This window comes from Desmodus rotundus, chromosome 6 (genome assembly GCF_022682495.2).
Source record: "Desmodus rotundus isolate HL8 chromosome 6, HLdesRot8A.1, whole genome shotgun sequence".
NCBI lineage: Eukaryota > Metazoa > Chordata > Mammalia > Chiroptera > Phyllostomidae > Desmodus > Desmodus rotundus.
The window spans coordinates 120,988,597-121,014,055 of NC_071392.1; the positions used below are offsets into that span (position 1 = coordinate 120,988,597).

A 25,459-nucleotide genomic window follows, 5' to 3' on the forward strand; every position below is an offset into this window, starting at 1 on the left:
AGAAACTTTGAAGAAAGAAAAAAGGTTTTTCATCCTTTTTGAACAAGGGGCTGACATTTTCATTGGGTGTGATCCACACAAACAATGTAACTGGCTCTGCACATGGCTGTCAATGGAAAGAAGCAAAAAGAATAAAGAATAAAGAAGAGGAACTAGGAGGTATGAGCATTAATGGGGTATGCCTGGGGGAACAGGGAGCTAATTAGCATTCAGAGGTTAACGTCGTTGAATTCCATATTGTTACAAATGGACCAGATACATTCTTTTCCAGCTAATACTTTATTTCCTTCTGATTAAAAGCAAAATATATCACAAAATATTCAGGCATATTCAGACACTAAAGATGTGAATGGAAAACCACATTCAAAGAACTAACATAGCTCAGGGTGTTACACAGTATCTAGAAAATCACAAATTACCACCAACTCATCCCAATTCTGTCAAGTGCTACCTACTCAGTGGTACGAATCCAATTCTCCCATTTTTGCCAGGCATGTCCATCCTTTTGAACCTGAGCTTGCAATTTAAGAACATTGTTTTAAGGAAATCTAAACACAATGCAGGTTAATAAACAGTGAGATCATTATCTTTTCACCTCAGCACTAGCTACCTCCAATTTGACCAAAGGATAGCTTTTGTTTTTCAGCACTTTAGCCTGCCAAAAGATGACGTTGTCTAAACACATTTCCAATGTTTTCTTTTTAACTGTTAATATATTTCCAGGATGCAAGTCCATTTCTTTCTAAAAAGTTCCTAGGACACCCATTGAAAAGTCAAAAGCAATGAACTAAAAGGCATTGCTATTTTGTTGGAGAAGAACGACACCCTTTGTATCGAAGTGGGGAATTACAGACTGTGGTCACCCTCTGCACAGTGTCTCTTTGTCAAGTAATACATGCTGAAAAAAATAATACAGATGGGAAAATATTGTGCACTGTCAGATCTTGGAAAGGGCCACAGGATTTTTCCTCACCAATGTCTTGTCGATGACTTTCACATTCTGGCACCCTGAAAAAATAATGCATACATTTAATATGAAATGAATGCAATAATAATCAGGCAGGTAATCGTTTTCCCAAGGAATGTAAAACTTGACAAATGTAAGGTTTATGATTCACGGTAGCCTTGCCAAATCTTATGTGGCATGAGACTGTTTTTATTACCTAAACAGTCCTTAACACAAAATGACTGGCACATATTTTTATTAACACAAAGAGTGTATTCTTTCTGCCACATTTAATAGAGAGTCGGTAGCTGAAAGCTCTCTTTTAGGATATGTCTGTAGCAAATTAAAAATGTGTAGTGAGGATTCACAGAACAGCATTCTTCTCACTCAAGCTGTGTCCACACAGGCTCAGCACAGTAGTGAGCAGACTGTGGATCCTGGGGATTCTATTCCACGGGGACAATCTGGGTGATACGGATCACAGAAAAGGAAACCCTCATTATCTTCAAAAATGGGGGAGTCGCTAATTAACTCAAGGTTATTCTTTGAATCTAGTGGTCCATCTGAGTAAAATTCAAAACAGTTACTAGTAATAATGGTGCTTATTTATTTGTTCATTCATCCTGCGCATGCTGGTTATGTGTCAGGCACTGCTCTGGACACTAGAAACACTGCCGTGAACACAACAGACCAAGACCCCCACCTTGAGCTTCTTATATTCTAGAGAGGAAAGAGATAATACATATAATTTGAAAGTAAAGTATATGACAGATGGTCTATAGAATGTGAGAGGTGCTGTGGTAAAACGATGAAATAATAACAGGGAGGGGAAAATGGAAGTTGAGTGGGTGGATGGAGAACAAATTGCATTTTAAATAGGGTTTTCAGGATGGAACCCTTTGAGGAAGTGAAATGTAGGAGTGGCTTGAAGGATGTCAGGGAATTAACCATGCAGATATTTGGGGGAAGAGCCCTACAACTAAAATGTGTCTGACATAGTCAAGGGACAGCAGGGAGATAAATGGAGCAGGGAGATCAAACAGGTGGAATAAGCGATGGTGACAGTAGCAGTTGAGGTCACAGGGGCAACAGAGGTCAAACCACATAAGGCCTTGCACACCATTGTCAGCCCTTCGGCATTTACTCTGAGTAAACCCAGAGCCATTCCAGGATTCTTACTGGAAGAGTAACGTGACCTGAAAAAACGTGTAAGGGATGGTGCTGAATGGGCTGGGAGGAGAAAGCAGGAAGATAGAAAATAACACCCGAGGGAAGAGAGATGATGGGAAGGGCACGCAGAGAGACTATCGCAATACTCAAGGTGAAGAGAGAAGAGGGTGGCTCTGGCCAGAGGGATGGCAGTGGAGCTGGTAGGTGAGGTCAGATTCTGATTCCTTTTTGTGGATAGAGCCTCTGTGGATGTAAGGGTATGAGGAAAAGAGAAGCCAAGAATGACTCAGGATTTTTGATCTGAGCACCCAAAACAATGGGGTGAACATGAACTGAGATTGACGAGTCTGCAGGTAAAACAGGTCTAATAGGAAAAGTTAGCAGTTTAATTGGGAACAGGTAGAGTCTGAGAAACCATGTAGACATCCAAGTAGAGGTATTGACTAACCAGTTACATTTACGGCTCACGTGTTATGAGAGAGGAAGGGTATGATGTAGCATTCACCCTTAAGGTACCCATCCAAATGATTCCATCTTCCTCCCCCCTCAAATTCACTTCTCCCCACCAAAGAGCATGGCTTAACGACCACTGGAAGACAAGAAAGTTGTAAATTGCAGTGACAAGTCTTACCACTCAGAGCCATGGCCAACCGGAATTCTTCTTTTAGTATCTCCAGGACATCTTGAACACCTTTCTCTCCCTATGCAAGTGAAAGATACAGATCTTTTAGGTAAGTCATCCTGGCTTGTTTCATGTATTCATTTCACTGTTGAGTTATCCCCCTTTATATATATATTTATTTTTATTTGTCTTCCAATTACCTGGGCAGCCAAGCCCCAGATGATCGGTCTCCCCACAAACACAGCCTTGGCTCCCAGGGCCAGAGCTTTCAGTACATCAGTGCCTTTCCGAACACCCCCATCCAGGAAGACTTCCACCTTCCCTTCCACGGCCTCCACAATTTCTGGCAGAGCATCAATCTGTGGAAAGAGGAAGTCAATGATGTGATGATACTCTGTGTAAAAAATTGTTACCCAACTCAACCTCCACAGCCCACCGACCATCTGACTAGGGCTCAGAGTAAAAGAAGCTAGGTAGGTTTAAAATCACCAGTAAATTGCTCCTGAACTAACAATTTTTTTTAAAAGGTGCACAGGCTAGGAAAAAAATTAAACTTGGAATTAAGTGGCTTATTTTTCTTTCAAGGTTCATAATATTTTTTCTGTTCCTAATATTCAAATACAAAGATCATGATTTTAAAAAATATAAACACAATTTTAAAACACTTAATGACTTTTTATAGCTATTCCTTATAAAATACATAAAGGTAAATGAAGTATCTTGTTCATATAAATTATTCTGAACATTATTTACTCCTGGACATTAGTCGGTTACTAAAATTCATGCTCAGATGGTAGTAGAAGCAGTGGTGTATAAAAATACAAACATGGCTAGGTGAAAAACTTAGTCTCTGATTTCCCTGTCCAACATGCTTTGCCTCCAGCCATACGTTAGAGAACTCTCCATGAAAGTATTTTTCTTGCTTTAAAGGAACATGATGACCACATGCACTTTGAAGGCCCTCATCTTCTTTGGCAATGGATGATGGGCTTTTGTCAGCACTTGAAACACAAGACCCTCACAGAGGTTGATCTGCTCAATTGCATCATTGTTCACACCATTCTGAACCCACTTATTTTTCAAGGCAACTTTGTAGTTTCCTGCTTTAAAAAAAAAAGTGCACTTGCTTGGTCCTTGACATTGGCCTTGGCCCTGCAACCTCCTTTGGCCAATAACATGAGCAGAGGTGGCAGAGTGTCATGGGTCTCGACTTTCTCTTGCACCTGTGCTGTATGCCATGAGAGGAGCACCCTGGGCAATGCTTCCCCTTTAGCTGGTCCCCAGGATAAATACTCAGGAAGCAGAGCCAGCCTAGCCAAGCCCAGCTGGACCTGAAACTGGGAGCACAGCCACGTAACCAGAACCAAGTCCACATCAGAAGACCTCCAGTTCACACAGAGTTTCACGGAAATAAATTACTGTTGATTTGAATCACTGAGTTTGGAATCTTGTTTTATACCATCACGTGGCAATAATAAATATAGTTGGCTAATAGCCGATATAGGTAATAGCTAATAGCTGACACAGTTGGCTACTTTGATGTAAATCTTTGCTCTTGTGAATGAAAGCAATTCCAAGGTGCTCTGTAAGTCAAAATCTGTAGAAATTAGTCACATTCATAACAACATATTTAAGTCTAAAATTAAATCCAATTCCCATTCAAAATACACGCTGAAAAAGCTACTGCACATTCAAATGTAGTTTTCCTCAAAATAATTGTGCCGAAATCACTCAAAGGCTTTCCCACTTCGCCCCTAAAATTTTAGAGGCTAAACTTTAAAAGAGTTTTATGTAAAAGGCTGAAGACCAACACCGGCAACAGATTTGGAGGAAGTGAAGGCAACATTTGGCATGCAGCCCCTAAATGTTTGGCACGTAATGTGATTTTCCCCTTTTCCTTTCGGCTTTTCTGACTTGCCAAACATGCTCTGGATCCATTTACATGTGCCCCTTTACCTACACATAGTCCTCCTCTTACAGTCGGGCCAGTTACATCAACACATAAATGCTACAATTTCCAAGGGATGATGCAAGCTATAATTAAGCGTATTTCCCCATTTGAAACCAGAACCAAAGAAAAATATTAGCTAGTTTGGGTTCGATACACATTTTCAATGTCATGCAAATCAAGTCTCTTTAGGTTATTTCCATGCCCAACTTGGCCTAAAAGGAAACTGTTAAGGATACTTAAAATGTAAATCCTGTGTTATACAGCGGAGCCCAGATTGGTGTCTCATGTGTCTGTGGACAAGGATGTTCTATTGCTATTTGTTGCTGAGGATTTCTACCCTTCCCCTCTCCCCTACCTCTTTTTTCCCCTTTACTGCAGTTTTGCTGGACATGTATTTCAGAGAATAATTCTGATCAGAGGAAATTAAATAAGTAAATGACAAATCCATTAGTTTATGTTGCCTTCTTTTCAGCTTGCTACCTACCTATGAGACCATTCATTTCAGCTTTCCTTTCCTTACTGGTTCTTCAGACAACTAGCTGTGGGCTTAACTCCAGTGGGGTTAATGTACAGAAAAATAAGGTAAGATCCCAATATACTATTGCTCATTCATCCATCCACTCATCAAGGACCTGATATATTGAAGTCACTATGCCAGGTGGTTTAAAAGATCAGAAAATAAAACATCAGAGAGGTAGAAAGAATCGCACATGAATCCAACTCACAGAGACTCCTCTTCCCTGTTCCTGCTCAAGTCTCACTCCTCCACGACGCTCCCTGTCCTCCCAGACTCCCACTCACAGGGAGCTCTCTCCTTTCTGCTTTCCTAGAGCATCCATTATTATATGCCTAATTTCTGACACTTTAGGCATGGAACCTTTTAAAGGTTTTAAACCAAAGCACTTGAACATACATAAAAGCAGATAAAACCAGAGTTGCTTTAGTTAAAAGCAAAGTAGACAGAGTCCAGGCCACTGTCCATAAATCCTTCCCTGACTCTCTGTCTTGCCCTTTGCACTTCACCAGGCATCCCTGGGAAGTTTCTACTAAGCCCACTTAGAAAATCTCTGGCCCATTTTGGCAAGCCCTGATTCTTTGCAATTGCAAAAATGGCCACAATTATTTCCTTCCCTATCTTTATTTCCTTGTAATGTGACATTTCAGCTCCTTCCATCATAGGGGAGAAATGGGGCCAGAAGAGTCTATTTCCTCACCCTTTGACCAACAAAATGTGAGAAAAGCAACAATGTGTCTGTTCTAAACTTAGATCCTAAGAAACCTTGCATGCTTGCACTTAACTCTCTAGGAAATCAGCCACCTCATGAGAACCAGCCCAGCTAATGTGCTGGGTGTGCAGCAATGCAGAGCTGTCCCAGTTGAGGTCACCTTACACCAGTCTGTCCAAGTAGACCCAGCAGTGGAGCACAGATGCATATGAGTAAGCCCAGCGAAGACCAGAAAAGCTTCCCAGTCGAACTCAGGCCAACTCACAGAATTATGGCATACATAAATGGCTATTGAATTTGGGCAAGTTTTAAAGCAGTTTGTTACACAGCAAAAACTAACTGATACATCAAACGTTTCTCAAAGACAGAATTGCATGGATCCCTTTTAGAAGGAAAAACAAAATCTCTTAGATCTCATAGAAGATGTACTAGGACTCAATTTTGCAAACACTTGACTTAGCAACCCAAATACTAATTTTATGAAAATGTTCTGCAGTTAAGAATTTTCAATGGAAAAAAATGAAATATTTTTAAGCTAAAATTAGTTTGGGTCCAGTTAGCATCAAAACAACAACAACAAAAATATTCTGCTATGGCTCAAAGGTTTCAGAGAATATGTGTTTAGAACTAAATTTGAGACGTTCAGGACTATGGATTTTGGAAATAGATTTGATTCTCTCATATTGTTCAGTAATTACTTAAATATCAATCTTGGTCACATTATTTCCTTGATGGTAAGGGCCCTGACATAAATGTAATTTTTAACTCTTTTGGGGTAGAGTAGTGGTCTGGCAGTCATTCTCACTAGCATGGTAGTAAGACAAACTGGAGTAGGACTCCTAGTGATAAGTATTTCCCCACCCAAGGGAACTCTGTGATTTATAGAAATGGACAATTCATACAGTCCAGCTGCATTGTTTTTACAATCAACACAACACTATGAAGAAGCTCTAACTGAAAAGCTTAAGCAACTTGCTCACCCAGGTCTCACTCCTTAGAAGAAACAAAATAAGGACTTAAACCCAAGACTCTGGACTCCTATTTCAGTGCTCCTCTCATGACATCACTCTGCCTCTTTGGCTTTGGCTTATGATGTCACAGAATCTGCAGGACAGAAAGTCTTTCTGTGTATCTACTGAGAAGTTTTACAGCATAGTCTCCTTCAAGCCTTTTGCCACTTACGTCGAAACCCACATAGTGGGGGGAAAAACATCATCATGTAAACCGAATCCTTTTTCATATTTCTCTCACCATCACGGGCCTTAAATTCACTCTAAAATATGAGGCAGAACTCAAGGCAAGCATCTCCTCTCTTGCACACAGCATGTGAAGGGGAGGGTCATTGTTTTTCTTAAAAGTCTCTGAGACCACAGCTCAAAAAGCCCTTTTAGATAAGTTTCCATATCCCCTCAGCCAGAGTCCAATAAACCACACCATTTAGGTATTTTTCCCCTTAAAATCTAGTTAGATTTGATTTCAGTAGATTTAGATTTTATTTTTAGAAAACAAACTTAATTTGGCCCGCACACTAAGTCTGTGTCTTCATACATAAGAGAGGCATAAATCTGCAAAAAAGCCAGGAGCTGTGACCAACTTTTTCTCCCTGCACAGAGGACGTTCTTCACTCTCCACTTCTATTCACCCACAGGCGACATTTAATATCACCCAAAAATATGGTCTCTATAAGGAAGGCTGAGTTGGAAAGGGTGGAAAACCTTCAGTTTTATGACTTAAATTGACAGTATAAGCCCTGGCCGGTAGCTCAGCTGGTCAGAGTGTCGTCATAATAAGCCAAGGGTGTGGGTTTGATCCCTGGTCAGGGTACATATAAGAATCAATCAATGAATGCATGAATAAGTGGAACAACAAAAATCAATGTCTGTCTGTCTATCTGTCTCTCTGCCTAGCTCTTTCTCTCTAAAAATCAATAAATAAAAAATTAAATATCCTCTAAAAAATAAAATAAATAAATTGAAAGTATAATCCTACAGTGTGCAAAGATTTGGTTTATTCATACCATCGGTGCTTTGGGAATAACTGTGACTACAGATATGGGCACCCAATATTCCCCTATAGCCACTGAGTCTGCTCTGAGACCTGCACAACTGTCCATGAATGTAGCTAAATCAACCTACTAGCTCAGTGAAACAACAATCCACTCCTACATAACTAAATTATTTGTTCTGCTCTACTTCCAGTTGTTGGAATAAATTCGACTGGTCATCCCAAGTAAAGCCATTCATTATAATAATGACGACTGAGTGATTCTGATACATGTGAAGGTGCAGTTCAGAGGTGGTAGTCTGAACTTTACCATCCACAGTGTTTGGTAAATAGATTTCTTTAGTTTTGTTACATGATGCTAGCTTACTTTGCCTATAATGATCAGATTTTAGGATGTTGGAGTGTAAAGGCACTAAAGAAATAATCTAATGATGTCTGAACTTTAAAAGACAAGAAAACTAAGGTTTGGGGTGGAAACTGACTCCCTCCGCCCTGTCACAGTTCAGGCCCTTCTCTTTCTCCTTGGCTGTCATAATTATCCAGGCAAGCCGATTGATCTTCCTGCCTCCTGCCACGCCAAAATCCAATTTATAAGACTCATTGTTGCCAAATCAAGGAGCTTCTATTGCACATCCAATGACTCATCATGTTCAAGAACCTCCTCCCTTACCTGTGGAAGGCATCCTGTATATCCTAGGATTCTCCCACCCCGAACAGACACTGCAAACCAAATGAATTACTTGGAATTATTCCCCAAACACATCCCATCTTTTCCCATCCCACATTTAGGCTTACACCTGTAAAAACAGGGGTCCACATGGGGACAGAGCAGAGGTGAAAGGTAATGGCAAAACCATCACTTCACCCAAAAGAATCTTGGCAAAATCCCCACAAATGGGTAGCATGGAAGACAACTACTTTTTAATACCCCACCCTGCCTCCAGCTCCTGACCCCATTCTGGATCATGGAGCCCTGAAAGCCACTCCTGGATATATGTCTGTCTCCATGACTTTGATCTATTTCTGGGCCCCTAATCCTTGACCTTAAAATCTGCCCCAGAGCTTCTGTTGGTCTTGGGATTAATTGCTCTCCTTTATGATTTTTAACTCAGCACCACACCTTCCAGCCAGTTTAGTTTACTTTTATATTTAGATTTTCGACTCTGAGTTGCCTAGCACAGTGTATACAATATAAAAACCATAGATGTACTTCGGAATCCCCCGGGGAGCTTTACAAATCACTGGTGCCTCTCCCCAACCCCCAGAGATTCTGATGAATTGATCTAGGGTGCAGCCTACCTACCTCCCTTCACCTGGGTCATACAATTTCCATCTCCTTTCTCGGCCATCCACCATCTCTGTACAGGTTGTCAACCCCCACACCCACAGGCAAGTACAGTCTTTCCCTCCTCCTGACTTCTTCTCGTGGTTGTGCCAATGACCTCAAACTCCACCAAAGCCTTTTGCAATTACTGCAACTGTCTGTTAGCTCCTCTTCTTTGGACTTTTATAGCATGATTATTTCTTTCATACTTCAATTTACTTTATACTTAGTGTACCTGTGAATACAAGAATAATCCCTGCCCACGAATGACTTATTATTTAACTTTTTAAGTTTGCAAATAAATGTATTGGACTAATTAATGATCTAACATAGGTAGTTATGTGCCACTAAACTTAAAATCTGAGCTCTCATATATTCACATACTCATATATTTTACCTTAAGTATTCACACAAAACCATATGCAGAGAAGAAGCAGACACAGAGATAAAACTGTGATGGAAATTGGAAATCCAAAAAGAAATCTCAGCATTTGATACAACTCACAGTGGCTGGCACCCCATCAAGTTGTCGAGCTCCATGATTCGATACCAAGATCCCATCCAAACCATGTTTAACTGCCTCCCTGGCATCATCTCCTAGAAAGAGCAAGACAACTATTACAAGAAAAAACTAGTTAACATAAGGCTGGGTTTACAGGTCGAAGAGTCCCAGTCAAAGGGAACCTGGCCTCAAACATATACCTTGCTAGGAACCCTCAGCACAGAAATACGTATATCCAAGGGTTAGAGCTAGAATAGTAGATGTATCTCGGTCAAAAAAAGATATTAGCAGTTATAACAGTTAAATTCTAAAGCAAAGTTATCAATGGATAGTAAATTGACATGTCCTTAAATTTGTTTATTTTCTTCCTAAGGAAGTACTCCTGCTAAGTATGTTTTATGATTAAAAACATCATAGCAGTAAGCAGAATTAATCCTCTACAATTTTGATAGCATAAAAGAATATATAAGTGGCAAGCACTTTAATAGGTAATGAACAAGTCTAATTCAAAAACATTATTTAATACAAAGTTATAACTTCAATAATTATTTTAATATATATTGTTCTATAATTATATGTATTTTGCCCATTGAAGTATATCAAAATCTAATATTAAAATTACATCTTAAATCTCTAATCAAGCTTCAAAATGTATTGAATTCTAAAAATAGATTAACATTACCTTAAATTAATTTCCAACATATATTTTAATATTTTATATTTTAAAGTATTATTCTCAGCATGTTCCCAATAACAAACTATTTGCTAACATAGTAATGAAAGTAATTCTACTTCTCAAGTTTAACAAAAATAGTTGGTCCAAGGTTGTAATGAAAGCCATATTTTGGAAACTTAAGCAGATGTATATAGAATATTCTACAAATTTATTAATTCAACAATGGAGATCAAGGGGAGATCTGATTAAGAATAAATTTTTAAAGACTCATAGGATAACCTGTAATTCTGATTATTTTTATATTTTATGCTAAAATACCATTTCACAACTGTGTTTCACAGAATACTAGTTTTTAAGTAGTCACATATTTTAAAATGATGCTAGTATTATTTTTCTTCTAAAATTATAGATTCATGAAAATGTTAAATCTGTGTTTTATGGGCTGAATGTTTGTGTCCCCCTGAAAGTCTTATGTTGAAGCCCTAACTTGCAATGTGATCGTCTTTGAAAATGTTTAGGGTTAGATGACGCCATGAAGTTGGGGCTCTCATCATGGTACTTGTAGCCTTATAAAAAGACACCAAAGAGCTTGCTCCCCGCTGCTCCCTCTACATCCCCACAAAGAAGAGGTCACGCGAGCACACAGTGAAAAGGTGGCCTCTGAAAGCCAAGGGAAGAGCCTGCACCAGAAAATGAGCGTTGTGGAAGCCTGATCTCAGACTTCTGGCCTCCTAAATTATAAGAAAATGAATTTCTGTTCTTTCAGCCACAAAATCTATAGTACTTTGTTATGGCAGCCAAGCTGACCAAGATATGGTGCCGTCATGCTATGGTTGCTGTTGTCAGAATCCATCTTTAAGTAATGCTCTCACAACCCCTATGATGCAATGAAATAGTCTGAAAGGAGTTCTGATGTATAAACATCAGTGTTTACCAACTACTTTGTGTGTATCTATTTGCCTGTAGGCCTGAACTATTATGCATTTTGTCATGTACTCAATAAATGACTGATATTCTATATTTATTCCACATTAAATATACGCTCTTATGTTTCTGTGGGACTGTTCTGGCTATCTGTTTCCATCCAAGCACACGTTACATCTTGTGAGATCTCACTGGCAGCTGTCGAGTTGCTGATAGGGAGGAGGCCCTAGCCTCAAGATGGAAAGATGATTTTTCTCCCAGACTTAATGAGTGATTCATATTTTACATTTTAATGTTGTTTTATATTTGGACCATATGTGTTTTATTATAGATATTTGTTTTCCTAGATTTCTAATTGCCTTTCTTTTCTCTTTTCTCCATTTATCATGAGATTTTGGAGTTCCCTCAACTTCTTGAAACATTTCAATTATTCTATATAACCTATTGAAACCACTTTATTTCCCTCTGAAGACACACCCTGAGCCCTCAGCCTTCCTCTCTGTCTGCCCTGGTTACTCAGCCTACTGCCACCTGTCCCTCCTATAGGATTGCTCCAACTCTCTTGGAGTTGAGTCTCTTGTTGTCAAGTTTAGGAATTCATTTGGTTTATGTTCTCATTTATAGTGCATTCCTTTGTAACTTCCTAAAAAAAGAAGCCTAAACTTACAGGTCACTTAAATAACTTCTCCAATGTTTGAATAATTGAATTAGACACAGTATTCTACATTGAAAAATCCTTTTTCCTTAGAATCTTGAAGACATTGCTCCTTTGTCTTCTAATGCCCATTGCTGTTGACAAGAAGATTAAAGGCAGTTTGACTCCCATTCCTTTGTGAGTAACCCGTTTTATGTTTGTTCTCTCTTTACACACATTTTTGCTCCTGACATTTCAAAAGAGATGTAATAAGCTGTGTTTCTCATGTTTCATGGAATGATGTATGTTAGACAATGCCAGCCCTCAGGCATTGTCAGTCTTTAGTAATCTCCTCCCTGTCTCTCTTACCTTTTCATCTGAAGACCTTGTCAGTTAAACATTGGACATTGTAAAGGGTTTTCAAGCCTCTCCTTCATTTAATCATATTTTCCTTCTACTTGTCTTATTGTTTGGCATTTTAGGAAATGTCATTGAGTCTACAGTTTAATCAATAATTTCATTCTTAATTCCAGAAATCATATTTTTAGAAATATTTGGTAACTTCTTTTTTACATTCTGATTTTATTTTCATGGTCTACGTTTCTTATTTAGGTATATTTTCAACTTCTCTTAGTCTATCATTTGGAATTTTTACATTTATTTTTCTTATTTTATCTCTTTCTTCTAGGATTAGCCTTTCTGTAGACTTATCTTGGTCTTTTATGTTTGGGTGTTTCAGATATGCCTTGTGATGCTAAATCGTCCATTTATACTTAAGGGAGAAAGACTGGGGACTACTACAGGCTTCCTGGGCCATTGTACAAACCATTTTAATTGCTACCAAGGCTTAGCCTGGAGTAGAAATTCTGTCTTGGAGTGTCGTGTGGGGCCAGGCAAGGAATGCTCGCTATGGGGCTTTTGGACTGCGAGTTCCTCAAGTGTCAGGATGAGGATAGCATCATGTCATACTGTTAATGTTACCTACCCATAGGTTTCCCCAGCCATCCATGCATTTCCTTAGAAGGGATCAAGCTACTACATGCTAAGCTGCCCACAAAAGGTAAGGGGGGGACAGGGTTGCTGGCTGGTGCAATAGTTTCATGAGGAAAACTCTGATGAACCCTTTTGCTTCCAGTCTCCACTTCTCATTCCCCACCCCCATCACACTTTCAGGTCAGACATGCAGAGCCTGTCCGATATATATTCCATTATCTATAACTTCCCCTGCCTCCTTTCAATGCTCTCCCTTACATTTTATTTCTTTAATACATTTCTCAAAATTTCTCTCCTGTTCGTGCCCCTCAGCTTCCTTTGCATTGCTGTCATGAGTCTTTTGTGTTTGGGTATTTCTGTACTGTAACTTCAGTGGAGTCTTAGGTTTGACGAGAGGCTATGGAAGTACTTAGTCCAACATTTTGAACCAGAATCCCAATAGTACCCTGTGATTCGAAAAGTTCAGAAAATGGCTACTAAAGATACAGTGTAATAAAGTGCAACAGAATGTTCTCTGATGACACAAATGGTCCAGATCTGCCCGGTTCCACACACAGTAGCCACTAGCCACACGCACCTATTAAGTAATGGAAACGTGGCAGCGTGACAGAGAAACTGGGATTGTACTTTTATTTTAATATTAACTAACTTAGCGACGTTTGGCGAGTGGCTGCCATATTGGGCAGGTCGCCCTTATTGTTTGCCTCAATTTACCTAATAAACTAATTCTAATAGACTTTATTGTAATAAAGAGATGTCATATGGTATTTTTTTTAAAGTCTGGGTATATACATAATTAACCGTAACAAATAATGTGAAATATATTTGAAACTGGTATAGTCTGCTCTGGTTATCTAGTTGTATATATGATTCCCAAACATTAAATCAAAAGTAAAAAATAAAAAGTCAAAATACATGATCTGTAATATTTTGTGAACCTCGTGACTGGGAATGTACGCAATCCTCCAGCCTACATTCAGATGTCTGCCCCCATGTAGCTGCACCCTATGTTTTGAGAAATTGCATAGTATCAGTAAACAGACCCTACATCGTATAAAAAAGTAACTGTTTGGTCTTAGTAGTCAGACCGCATGGATTTGAATCCCTTATCTGCTTGTTGTACAAGTGGCAAGTTACTTCACTTTGCACATAATTGTCCTAACCCATAAAATGGGGATAATAATCCACAATAGATTGGTTTGTGGATTAAATTAGTCAAATGAGTATTTAGAGTAACATCAAATGAATATTAACTATTATCATCACCATCGTCTGGTGGGGAAAGTATAAATTAAACAGGTGAATAGGTGGAGAAAAATTCAGTTGCTGGGTGCTCTGGCAAGTCTGAGTTTTGCTAATAACAATAAATGTTCATCCTTGTAAGGATTAAGATTATAAACAGCCTTTTGTTTGAAGTAAGTGCTACTTGAATAAGAGCTGGTTATCTTCTGTCATTCCAAGTGAGTTCCCACTTTTTCTAGGCAGTGTTGGCAATGCAGGAAACGGTTTGCTCAGAAGGCAGATCACGAGTATCTAGCACAGCAAAGGACGAAAGAATAATTTGTGAGCAGTAGGAGCCCCTTTTGTAGCTACTAATGAAACACTGTCCACAGTTTCATAGTTTATATTAACCTAGAGAGAAAACAACGTTGCCTTAATGAAAGGGTCCGAACGTTCTGATTTAGGAGAACATTCATGAATCTTTGGTTTATCGTTAATCCTCAGAGTGTACTAATATGGTATTCCACATTTGTTAGTTTGTCAGTCACTACCTTAATTGACAAAAACAACAAATAGTCAATAGAAAATAACAGTTTGCTCTCTTATTAATCCATTATTTCTATATTTAATTGAAAATACCAAAGTGAAATGTAAACGCTCAAGATTCACCCTCAAGCCCTTGGAGCTTTCGCCCTGGACTCTGCTGTCTCACAGGAGTTGAGTAAGTAACTACGAGGCACACAGCAGCAGTCTGAAACTGCCCGGGAACACTGCAGTGGATGTTTTCGAGAGTGTCTTGAAAATAACTGGATATAGAAAAGAGGTAGTTAGAGAACAGTTTTTGCAAAACAAAAAGCCACTCTGGAAGTAAGACAACCTAGTTTTAAGAAGTTTTTTAATTAGATAAAAAGAGAAAGCTCTAAAAAGCATTATGCTTTTGCTCATAAAGCCACTTGTTCATTAGTGTGAGTTCTGGTGAAGACCAAAATCTGTCTCAAATACCTGTTTGGAGTTTGTGTCAAAGTTTCCCAAGGGTAGAGTTTAACCACAGCAAGAGATTACATCTTGATCTCCAATTCACATTCATTAAAATGCAATTCTTAAAATGGTGGTAAGGGGGAATATTTCATTGATATCCTGCCAGTTGCCTGTGATTTTCTGTGGCTGCAAACATAACCTGTATCTTTCTGGTAAAAGGAAAATGAGAGCGTATGGGTAGCTCTCGCTCAGTCCACGTGACTTCTGGATGGAGATCTGTGAAATGGCGAGCCCTGGATTTCCCAGAACTGACACCACGGCCCACAGGCTCCCACCCCCTTCCCCACACTGAGCATGTGCACCGACCCGGTGCAGTTGTTGTCGTAGAAATGACTCTTGTTTGTTAAATAAATGAAATAAATAGTTACAGAGAAACTAGACAACGTAAACTGTATGCGTATAAATAAGTTATTTCCTTCCAGATGCCAGACGTCTCATCTCTCTCTTGTTTTTGAGCTCTCTCTAATTTATAAATTCATATAGTTTCTACTGAGGATTTTACTCAATAAACATTTGGGCTGTCTACTGCGTGCAAAACATTATGAAAATATTAGAAACAAGTCGCACAGTCCATATGGATGAGAAGGAAAGAGGTGATGGTGGTGATCGTCCCAGGCTAAGGTGACCACAGAATGAAGTGCTAGAAGCCAAAATATTTTTTAACATAACACATAATTGTAATGTCTAATTCAATAGATTTCCATCATCCCCTAGGGGACAAAATTGTAGAAAACAATATGTGTTAGGGATCTTAAATTGAAAAGTTAGTTAGAAAATTAAATAACTTCATTTTTATATTTGTTCTACACTGTACATGGACAAATATGGGACTCTATTAAAATTTTATTCTTTTGTGGTGTTTTGAAGCCAGTTGCCCTAGGACATCTCTGTGATGAGAGTGAATTAAATGCTGGAAACTACACCAGTTTTCTAATTCAATACAGCCTCTTACCTCCCTCAACTGAGCTCCAATTATCTCTTGCCTGAGCAACAAGTTTCCTAAGTGTGTTCCCTGACCCCGATATTGCCACATCCATCCATTAGGTCCATTATGCAAAGTGTGATTTTTCTAAAATGCTCATCTGATGAGGTTGCTTCCCTGATCAAGATCCTTAGTAGTTCTCAGACATCGTAAAGTCTACATTTTCTAATATGGTTTACATGTTTCATTAACTGTTACTCATAACTTTTCAAAGCGGAAGCATCACCTTTCATTCTGAAATGAAACCTTTCTTAACCCACTCTTGTAATTGTCCACACTACTTTAAACCCACCCTGATCCTGCACAGATTTCTCTCTCGGCACCTGTAACATCTTATTGTACCCAAGTTCTTGTTTACATATCCTTTTCCTACAGGAATGGGCTCTCCTTTTGACCAAGGACATCAAATTATTATTGTTTTTTAAAACAATATTATTGTATCACACAGTAAGCATGATAAATATTTATGAAGTGGTGACTGAGTGAATGACTAAGTAAATGGATCGATGAACAGATGAGGCAGAACCTTCAGGTTAATGTTCTCAGGACCTACAGCTGACTGTAGCTGCCAGAAGTAGCAGGAACAATCATGGACGATAGATACTCTGGATATAAGTAAGGTGAGTGAAACTTCTCTAAAAGTGTCTGTAACACCAGGATTTACTCACTGAAGTATAATTCTCAGAAATTGAACTACTACAATGATCAACAAGAAAGAGTATAACAATATTTCTCTAAAGCACAGATTAAGACAGATCTGGATTTAAACATATCTCCTCTACTTGAAAGCTTCACTGGGCCCATTATTTTTATTAGTTTAATTTCTGCATACATAACATTAAAAAGATAAAGTCAGAGGCATGCCTAGAGCTTTATAAATAGGGACCATGGGATTCACACATATTCAAGGAAAACCTATAAAAAAGTTTTGATTCTAAATCATTGTTAAGCCTGAGGTGGTTAATGGAATTCTCTCATCCTAGAGTCATTTACTTAAACATTCCATTTAAAATAATATGTTTTTGGCAGTTATCTATTTAGCCATACTAAAAATATGTTTTCAAAGGCAAGAAACCATATTTGTGGGTGAACACATCCACACTCCAAATTATTACAGTCACTGTACCTCCCTGCGGGACTGAACACATGCGGATATGGGGGAAATAGGCAAGCTCCTTAGCACCCACGACTCGATCACTGAGGTTTTTAGTGTTCTTGTCAACCATTCTTTGCAGGGAGGTGATATGGGATTCACCACACTCTGAAATCAGCCCCCATCTTTGGTACTGGGAAGGAAGAGGAGAAAAATATGAAGAGGTTCTTAAAATGGGTCTGGTTATCAGAAAATCATCTTTGGAGCTTCTCATTGGCCTGAGTCACTACTGCAGCTTTCAGCCAAAGCAGGACCTTCTACCTAAACCTCATTAAGCTCCATAATGTGGTGACAGCTGCAAACAAAGGCAGCAATATCCTCGACCTTGAAAATGGGTAACCTCTTCCTGCACGGGAGACCTGCTCTCCTTCAGGGCATTACCCAAGAGTGAGGGTTTATCTATTTCCTAACACCACGAGGGAGAATTGAGAGATGGAATGTCTCTTTCGATTTCCATGTGAATTATTCCTGATTATTCACCTTGAAAAACATTATAATCATGTCCACAAAGGATCATAAAAACAGTACGAAGTCAAGTGGAGGAGTAAACAAACCTCTCAAAATGCCTTTTGCGACAATCGGCAGCGCAGTCAACTGCCTCAGCCATTTAATATCCTCCCAGCTGATGGACGGGTCTATCGCTTTAGCCACATATGCAGCAAGTCCGCTGTTGTCTCCAAAGTCTTCCTTAGGAGAGAACGCTAAATCGTTGGCTTCAAAATTTTTCATTCTGAAACAGAGGCATATAAAATGAAAGACTCCTCAAAGTCAGAGGTATCTTTCAATGGCTCATTCTATAGAAAAAGAAAAGTTATCCTTTTCACATCAGCTGGGTGTTCACTCCTCAACCACCCAGCACAGTGATTTTCAGCCTTTGTCATCTCTTGTCACACATAAACTAACTACTGAAATTCTACAGCACACCAAAAACTCCACCACATTTTTGCCAATCTGACAAAACTGAATGGCTATTTTTGTGTTGGCGGTTGTCATTTTTTTTATTTGGCAACCTAAGGGACAACAGGTCAGTGCCCCTGACTAAATGGTCAGGGACTGCATGTTTTACAATTCTGGCAGCGCACCAGTGTGGCGCAGTGCGCTGGTTGAAAATCACTGATCTACAGGTTGTTTGCATGCATATTTTCCATCTTTGATGTAGGATTCCAGGCTAAAATGGAACAGTCTAGTGAACTTAATTGGTCCACTTAGAGTTTATTTTTCATCTTACACTGTTTTTCTGTAAATAAATCAGTTTCAAAGAAAAATATATGGCCAAGTTCAAATATCTCTATCTTCTTAAGCTAGTTTATGAATATAGACAAGAGATTTGATGTTACTTTCAGCCAGCAATACATACTAATCACAATGACAAACATTTGCATGGTGCATTACAATTTACGCAGGGCCTTCATATTCCAATATTATTGCAATTTTTAAAAATTTTAGAAAATAATATGGATACTCTTAATACCCACAGCTTGATCATTGATTCCTATTTCACATAGAAAAATCTAGCTAAGGCAGCATTTGGGCTCCACGCTGGGTCTCTTCACTCCTAATTACATTCTCTTTGTTTAGATCTCAGTTGCATCCTGGCATTTGCATTTGACTTCAGGAAACCTTGCCACGTCCTTGTGAAAAACTCTAGGGGAGACTGGAATTGCAGTAACCGTACTAACTGCTGTCTGTTGCCCCTGCAAACTCTTTCTTGCCTACTGTTGTGTGGTTGTGGGCACAGGGAAAAGGTGGGTGCTTCTCAGCAGATGAGCTCTCAGCTCCTGTTTTCCCTCCTCCATTTAGTTGTTCTCTCTAAAGCTCTCTGCCGCTGACTAAACTCCACAGTCTTCCTGACAGTCTGACCAGGGCATGAGATTTCCCTCATTTCTTTGTCTGTGATTAATTTTCCATGTCTGCTTGACTGGGCTAAGGGATGCCTTGATAGCTGGTAAAACATTTCTGGGTGTTTCTGTGAGGATGTTTCTGGCTGAGAGTAGAATTTGAATTAGTAGAGCTACTAAAATGATCACCCCATCATCCAGTATGTTAAGGGCCCACCTTGAACAAAAAGGTGAGGGAAGGGATTATTTGTTCTCTCTGCTTCAGCCGGGTTAGCCATCTTCTCCTGCCCTTGAACACTGGAACTACTGGTTGTCAAGCCTTCAGACTCAGACCAGGACTTACACGATAGGTCCCCTGGTTCTCAGGCCATCAGGATGAGGCTGGAACTGCACTGGTTGTCCTGGGCCTCCAACTTGTAGAGTGCAGATCATGAGACTTCTCAGTCTCCATAGTCCGTGAGCCAATTTCTCATAATCTCTCTCTCTTTCTTTCCTTGCCCCCTGTGCAGCAACCCAGGCTTCTGCTGCTACTATCTTTGTGTGTGTGATTAAGTTTAAAAACAGCTATATTAAGATATCATTCACATACCATACAGTTCAAGTAATGTTATACACACACACATACATACACATGCATATCCTATTGGTTCTGTTTCTCTGGAGAATCTGATTAATACATGTAGCTTCTCTTGTTCCTGGAGTTTGAGTCACCACCGATATAGCAGACTTATAGTGTTAGGTATTTTAATGTATAAATACCCTAGCTCCCTCACCCCTAGGTAGAGTAACTCTAAGATTATCTTCTACATGATTTCCCAGAATGTCCCAGCAGAATTAAGCTTCAGTCGCCCACAGTTGTAATTATCTTGACCACATGACCATTGCTCATGCCTTCCCTCCCATGCACCCCTTCCCTCCTCCTTCACCAATATTCTCTTCATCTTCCAAAGGAACCATTGGCACTTAAGCCACTGGCTCTCAGGCTGCTCCTACAGGAGCCCAAACTGTGGCACAGCTCCGCTGAGTTGCTGCCCTCCCTTACGTCTAATTTCATTAACTCAGCTTAACCCAGCACTTGTCTAACTTACCTCTAAGGCTCTGCTGCTGGCTCACTCTGGACACCTGAAGTCTTTTCCCTTTGTCAAAGGTCCTGATATCCTGACTAGATTTGGGCAGTTCCTTAAACTAGGGAAAAAGTATTTTCTGCCTGCACCTTTGATGACTAGCTGGGTGGATGGACATCTGGATACACAATGACGCCATCCATGTGACTCAGCTGCCTACAAACCCAAATTCAATTTTGAACTTCATTCCTCTGAAAGGCTGGCTTTGAATGATGGCCATGACTTGGATTCACCTTGCTCTTCTTCAAGTTTCGATTACCCTGCTAGCCAATCTTCTCTTTGGGTAAAAAATGCAGTTGTATATAGATCTCTGATTCAATCATAGCTCTGTCTCCCCTGTACTAGCTCTATCATTGAATATAGAAAGGATCTTGGAGAGATAGCTATAACAGTTTTATTTAATCACAGAATTACATAGGTGCACTATTTTAAAATTATTTTTAAGAGGATCACAGGGTTTCCCTTAATGTAAAACTAAGTTATATATTAGTGTGCTTTCAGCTAAAAAAAACTGCTCGGGTAGCTTTGGTGGTATATATTATCATAGAACATGAACATTCACATTCCACATGACTATTCAAGCCATTGGCAAAGTTTTCACAGTAACAATTAAACAATAAGCCTATAGTTTCATGGGCTTAGGTGGCCCTTATAGATCATAGAATATTCCAGCTCCAGGAGAGTCACACTAGTACCCATCCATTTGTTGAGCTTTGGTATGGATTTTATCTGCAGTACTTGACCATCTCTTTTTATCAGACCACTTAGGGTTGTACATTTTATCACAGACTTTGGTCTCCCATTGCCATCCTACCTTGAATTAAGCTACCCTTCTGGTCAATAAACATATCCTCATTATGGAGAGCTACTCTATTACTTAGAAATGATATTAAGGGATATTAATTCCAAACTTTTAAGTAATATAGGTAATAAGTAGAAGGTCTGGTCTGTCTCTTGTGTAGCAAGACCAGGGGGGGAAAAAAGAAAAACATCTGTATGTGTATATACTCCTCACAGCACCCCACCCCCCTCCCAAACAAGCTGCAGTGTTTCAGCAGGGGCGGGGTGAAAGGGTGAAATGGATAGGAAAAAACAGAAACATGGATAAAATTATATAAATAACTGTTGTTATTCTTGGACGGTGAAATGCAGATCAACACTTGAATGAATGTTGCCTTACAGAAATTTCAGTGCACAATGAAGCCTTGTTGTTACTCCAAAACGTTGTTCAAAGCCAGATGCCAAGAAAAAGTTTTCAGATATCTTGACAGAGACCCACGATGGAGTGTGTTACCAGTGGCTCCAAAGGAAACCTCCATGAACGCTATTTTTATTTGAATTATGACATATACACACAAAAACACTTAAAGCGGCTTCTGATAACCAAAGTATTCCATTTCGTAAGGAAGGAAAGGGGTAACATCAAAATAATAACACGATTACTTATGACTTCATTCTCTGAGTCCCAATCTATTTAATGACCTAAAGGCAAGGGATACAATTTCTTCTTTGTAAGGAGCTCATTGTGCCTTAAATGTTCCTCAAATATACTTTTTAATCTAATATAGAAATTATTTTAGCTTTTAGTCAGTTAGCATCATAAAAACAGTAACAACTACTAAAAGGAAGTTAAACATTACTGAATCACCAATAGTAACACTAGTAATAAATGTTATGGAGAAATATATAATATTATTTTATTTTATTTTAGGTATCGATAATATGATATTAAAGATAAAGCTACATGCCTCCATAGCGGGAAACAAATAAAATAACAGTCAGTAGAGCCTGGGGTGTCAACACAACATGAGAGAGACAGTGAGTTTCATAATATAGATAGGAATTGGGACATGGGCCACCAGCCTTAGATTCTGTGCTGAGGAAAACACTTGTATTGAGAACATAGCCCTGCTAATTTCTTCCTCCATGTGGCTGAGATGTTAGAACGATGGTTGAAAAAATGGATTTTAAGTTTGAGGTCAAACTTCTGTTCAACTTCCTACCAGTCATGTTTCATTGGTTAAATCTCATATGATCTAGTCTGTTTCTATTTAATGACTCAATATTACTTATTGAACACTACAGTGTGCCAGTGTTTTAAATATTTAGGATATATGTATAAATAAAACAGTCAAAACTTCCTGGCCATATAGGGTTGGCATTCTAGAAAGAAGATACAGAAAATAAACAATAAATATAATCAATAAGTAATTTATGGAGCATGTTAGATCATAAGTGCTATAAAAAATAAAGAAAAAAAGTAGAGCAGAATAAGAGGTGAATGAGCTAGTAAAAGCTTAACTTGAAAATTAAAATATGCTGATCAAACTTGGCCTCAATGAGAAGCTACCTTGTGGAGGAAATTAATAGACCAGTGTTATTGCGTATGCTTCTTGTTACTGCTATAACAAATGACCACAAACCAAGAGGTTTTAAAATGATGTATTAGATTACAGTTCTGGAGGTCAGAAGCCCATGGTACTACACTCCAGGTGTGGACAGGGCTGTCTTGCTTCCAGAGGCTCTAGCGCAGAATCCATTGCCTTGCCTGTTCCTGCTTCTAGAGACCACTACCTTCCCTGACTCCTGACGATATCACTCCATCCTCTGCTCTATCATCACATCTCCTTCTCTGACTCTGACATTCCTGCCTCCATCCAGTGAGGACCCTTTCATTACATTGTCTATGAGATAATCCAGGATAATCTTTCCATCTCAAAGTCTATTTTGCCTTATAAAGTAACATATTCATGGGCTCCAGGAATTAGGACATGGACATCTTTGGGAGGTCTTTATTCCATTTAAAACAGTTATATTGTGCATGTTTTTCTAACCAAAGAATTCAGAGGCTATTGGGTCATGTACCAAGTCTACCTTCCCAAAACCTTTCCAGGATCCCCACATATATTGTGTCTCTGTTCTGATCTCTACTGTTTATTTTTATTTTGGTTTCCCAAATAAAGACACATAGACCCCTCCCTGACATAATAAAGTAAGAAAAGTGAAGACATTCGTGGTGCATTGATGTGGGGGGAGAATGTTACAGGCAGAGGGAAGAATCGGCTCTGAGGCTCTAAAGCCCAAGCACGCCTGGCACGGTGACAGAAGAGCAGGGGAGCCAGTGTGGCTCGGGAGACAGAGTGGAGGTGAGGATGCTGGCAGATGAAGTCAGAGAAGTAATGGGGGGCTCAAAAGCCACTTTTATCGTGAGACCTGGGAAGACAATGGCAGTCTGATCTTTTTGTGTGTCTGTGATCTGTTCTGTCTGTCTGATTAATAATTCATCTCAGGGCTTCAGGAAGCATGTCTCCAAGCAAATCACCGAAAGGTATGTGTCACGATTTGCCTTGTACTCAGTCAATGATTGAAAATTATTTTACTCTCTTTCATCTGCCCTGGCTCTATATCAAATAGCCAAATCTTTACCCAGGGTAAATGAGGCGTCCCCATGGGGTACAGAGAAAGAAAAGGCCTCTGCCTCAAAGCCTCTGGAGTCGCTCTAGTGAACTGGCTCCATTCCTTGCTTCTTCCATGAGCAGATGAGCACTCTCCTTACTCCCCCACCCCTCAGTTTCAGGAACCTCTGGGCCATTCAGAAAGTACACACATACATGTGTTTTGCATATAGACCAAGCAGAGACTACCAAACTCCTGAACTTTGGCTGGTCCACGATGCCAAGAGTCAGAACCCTCCCCCACCCCAGCAGAGGAAGTAGCAAGCGCTGGAAGGAGCCACAGCTTTTCAGACTCATTCTCCCCTGGATTTCCTGCCTCCCTCGCCTGCCAAACCTCACTTCTGAAAAGCCCAGCTTCACCTTCTATGAGTCAGGTCAGTTGCAGAAAAGAAACCCGATTTCCTATCAGGCTGTAACAGATGAGCTTTTCGGTTGTATGTGGCCTCAGGCGGAAGCCTGGGACTCCCATTAGTGTGTTCTGCCTTCGGGCCCTGAATGTGGGCTTCAAGGAAGCAACCAGAAGGTGCTGGCCCTCCCCGAAATCCACTAGGACTAACAAGGCCAGCGGGCGCTCTGGGGGGGCGGGGAACCAAGCTATGGGGTGTTTCCTGTGTTCCCAGTAATCTGGATGTATTGCTCATTATTTGATCATCTTCAGACGGGAGATGTGACAAGCTGCTGAGCCCGGGCCACTCCTGTGCACATGGTCAGCTGAAAAGGGCCTTTGTCTCATGGTCTTTCGGGTCATCTGGGAGGGAGCCCAGGAGCAAAGGGAAAGGGGAAAAAGCAAATCAAGCTTCCGCTCCTGACTGAGTGGCCCTGGCACCAGAGGAGCGAGACATGCCAGCCAGAAGTAACAACTGTGTCATCTCCCCCATCTAAGTAGATACCACTGTGAAGACATTTTGTTATCCAGAGCAAGAAAGTGTTTCTTAAGCTGCAAAAACAATCCTACTGTTATTGTTATTGTTGTTAGTAGTAGTATCAACAGGAAGGGAGAAAATAGCAGACTCCAAAGGAAAATAATGTTTCCTGTTAGAAACCTAGAGCAAGAAACTAATTGTTTTAGAAAATCTAAAAAGTAAGGTAATCAAAATAGAGAAATAATGTGAATGCAGATCTCATATTAGGGAAGTTTGAAGCCATCTAATTTCTGATGAATTTGGGGGAAAATGTAGGAATAGGTCAGGGACCTTTTGCTTTTGTTTTCTTAGAAACACAAGGTGTTTGGATAACTCTGTGTCTGGGATGCAGAACACAGGTCTGAGCAGGAGAGCACTTTCTCTTTCTGACATTGGCCACTGAAGCTACCACATGCAGAAACGATATCCTAAGCCTGCCTGGAGGTAGATAACATCACACAGCTAGTTTACATACGGCTCCGCAGCAAGATTTTATGCACAATAGTTCATGTTCAAATAGGTGCATACTCAGCAGAGCTGTACAATAGTTACGTGACACAGGGAACTGTATACAGACTTATGTGCTAGTTGAGATGCATCCTATTTTATAACACCTGTGGAACTGCTAGCTTCCAACAACTTCTTGTCCTTATGTGGAATGCGGATTTGGTTTTGACTCTTCCAGATTTTGGATTTTTTAGAAGGGTTAAATTTCAATGTGGGCAGAGTAACAACAGCCCAGGTAAAATGAGGTCTAGGACCCAAAGAAGTCAT

At 39.7% G+C, this 25,459-nt stretch overlaps 1 protein-coding gene across 1 annotated transcript in view; it reads right to left on the minus strand.

The window, feature by feature from the left end:
- Positions 1-272: 272 nt before the first annotated feature.
- The window catches only part of HAO1 (hydroxyacid oxidase 1), a 48,485-nt gene continuing 23,298 nt past the window's right edge, over positions 273-25,459 (minus strand). Inside the window, exons 4-8 of the mRNA XM_024559712.3 lie at positions 17,921-18,096; positions 9,749-9,840; positions 2,939-3,097; positions 2,748-2,817; positions 273-1,008 (exon numbers count right to left, since the gene is read on the minus strand). Of these exons, the coding sequence (XP_024415480.2) occupies positions 938-1,008; positions 2,748-2,817; positions 2,939-3,097; positions 9,749-9,840; positions 17,921-18,096 (568 nt within the window). The 3' untranslated portion in view covers positions 273-937. The remainder of the gene's footprint in view (positions 1,009-2,747; positions 2,818-2,938; positions 3,098-9,748; positions 9,841-17,920; positions 18,097-25,459) is intronic.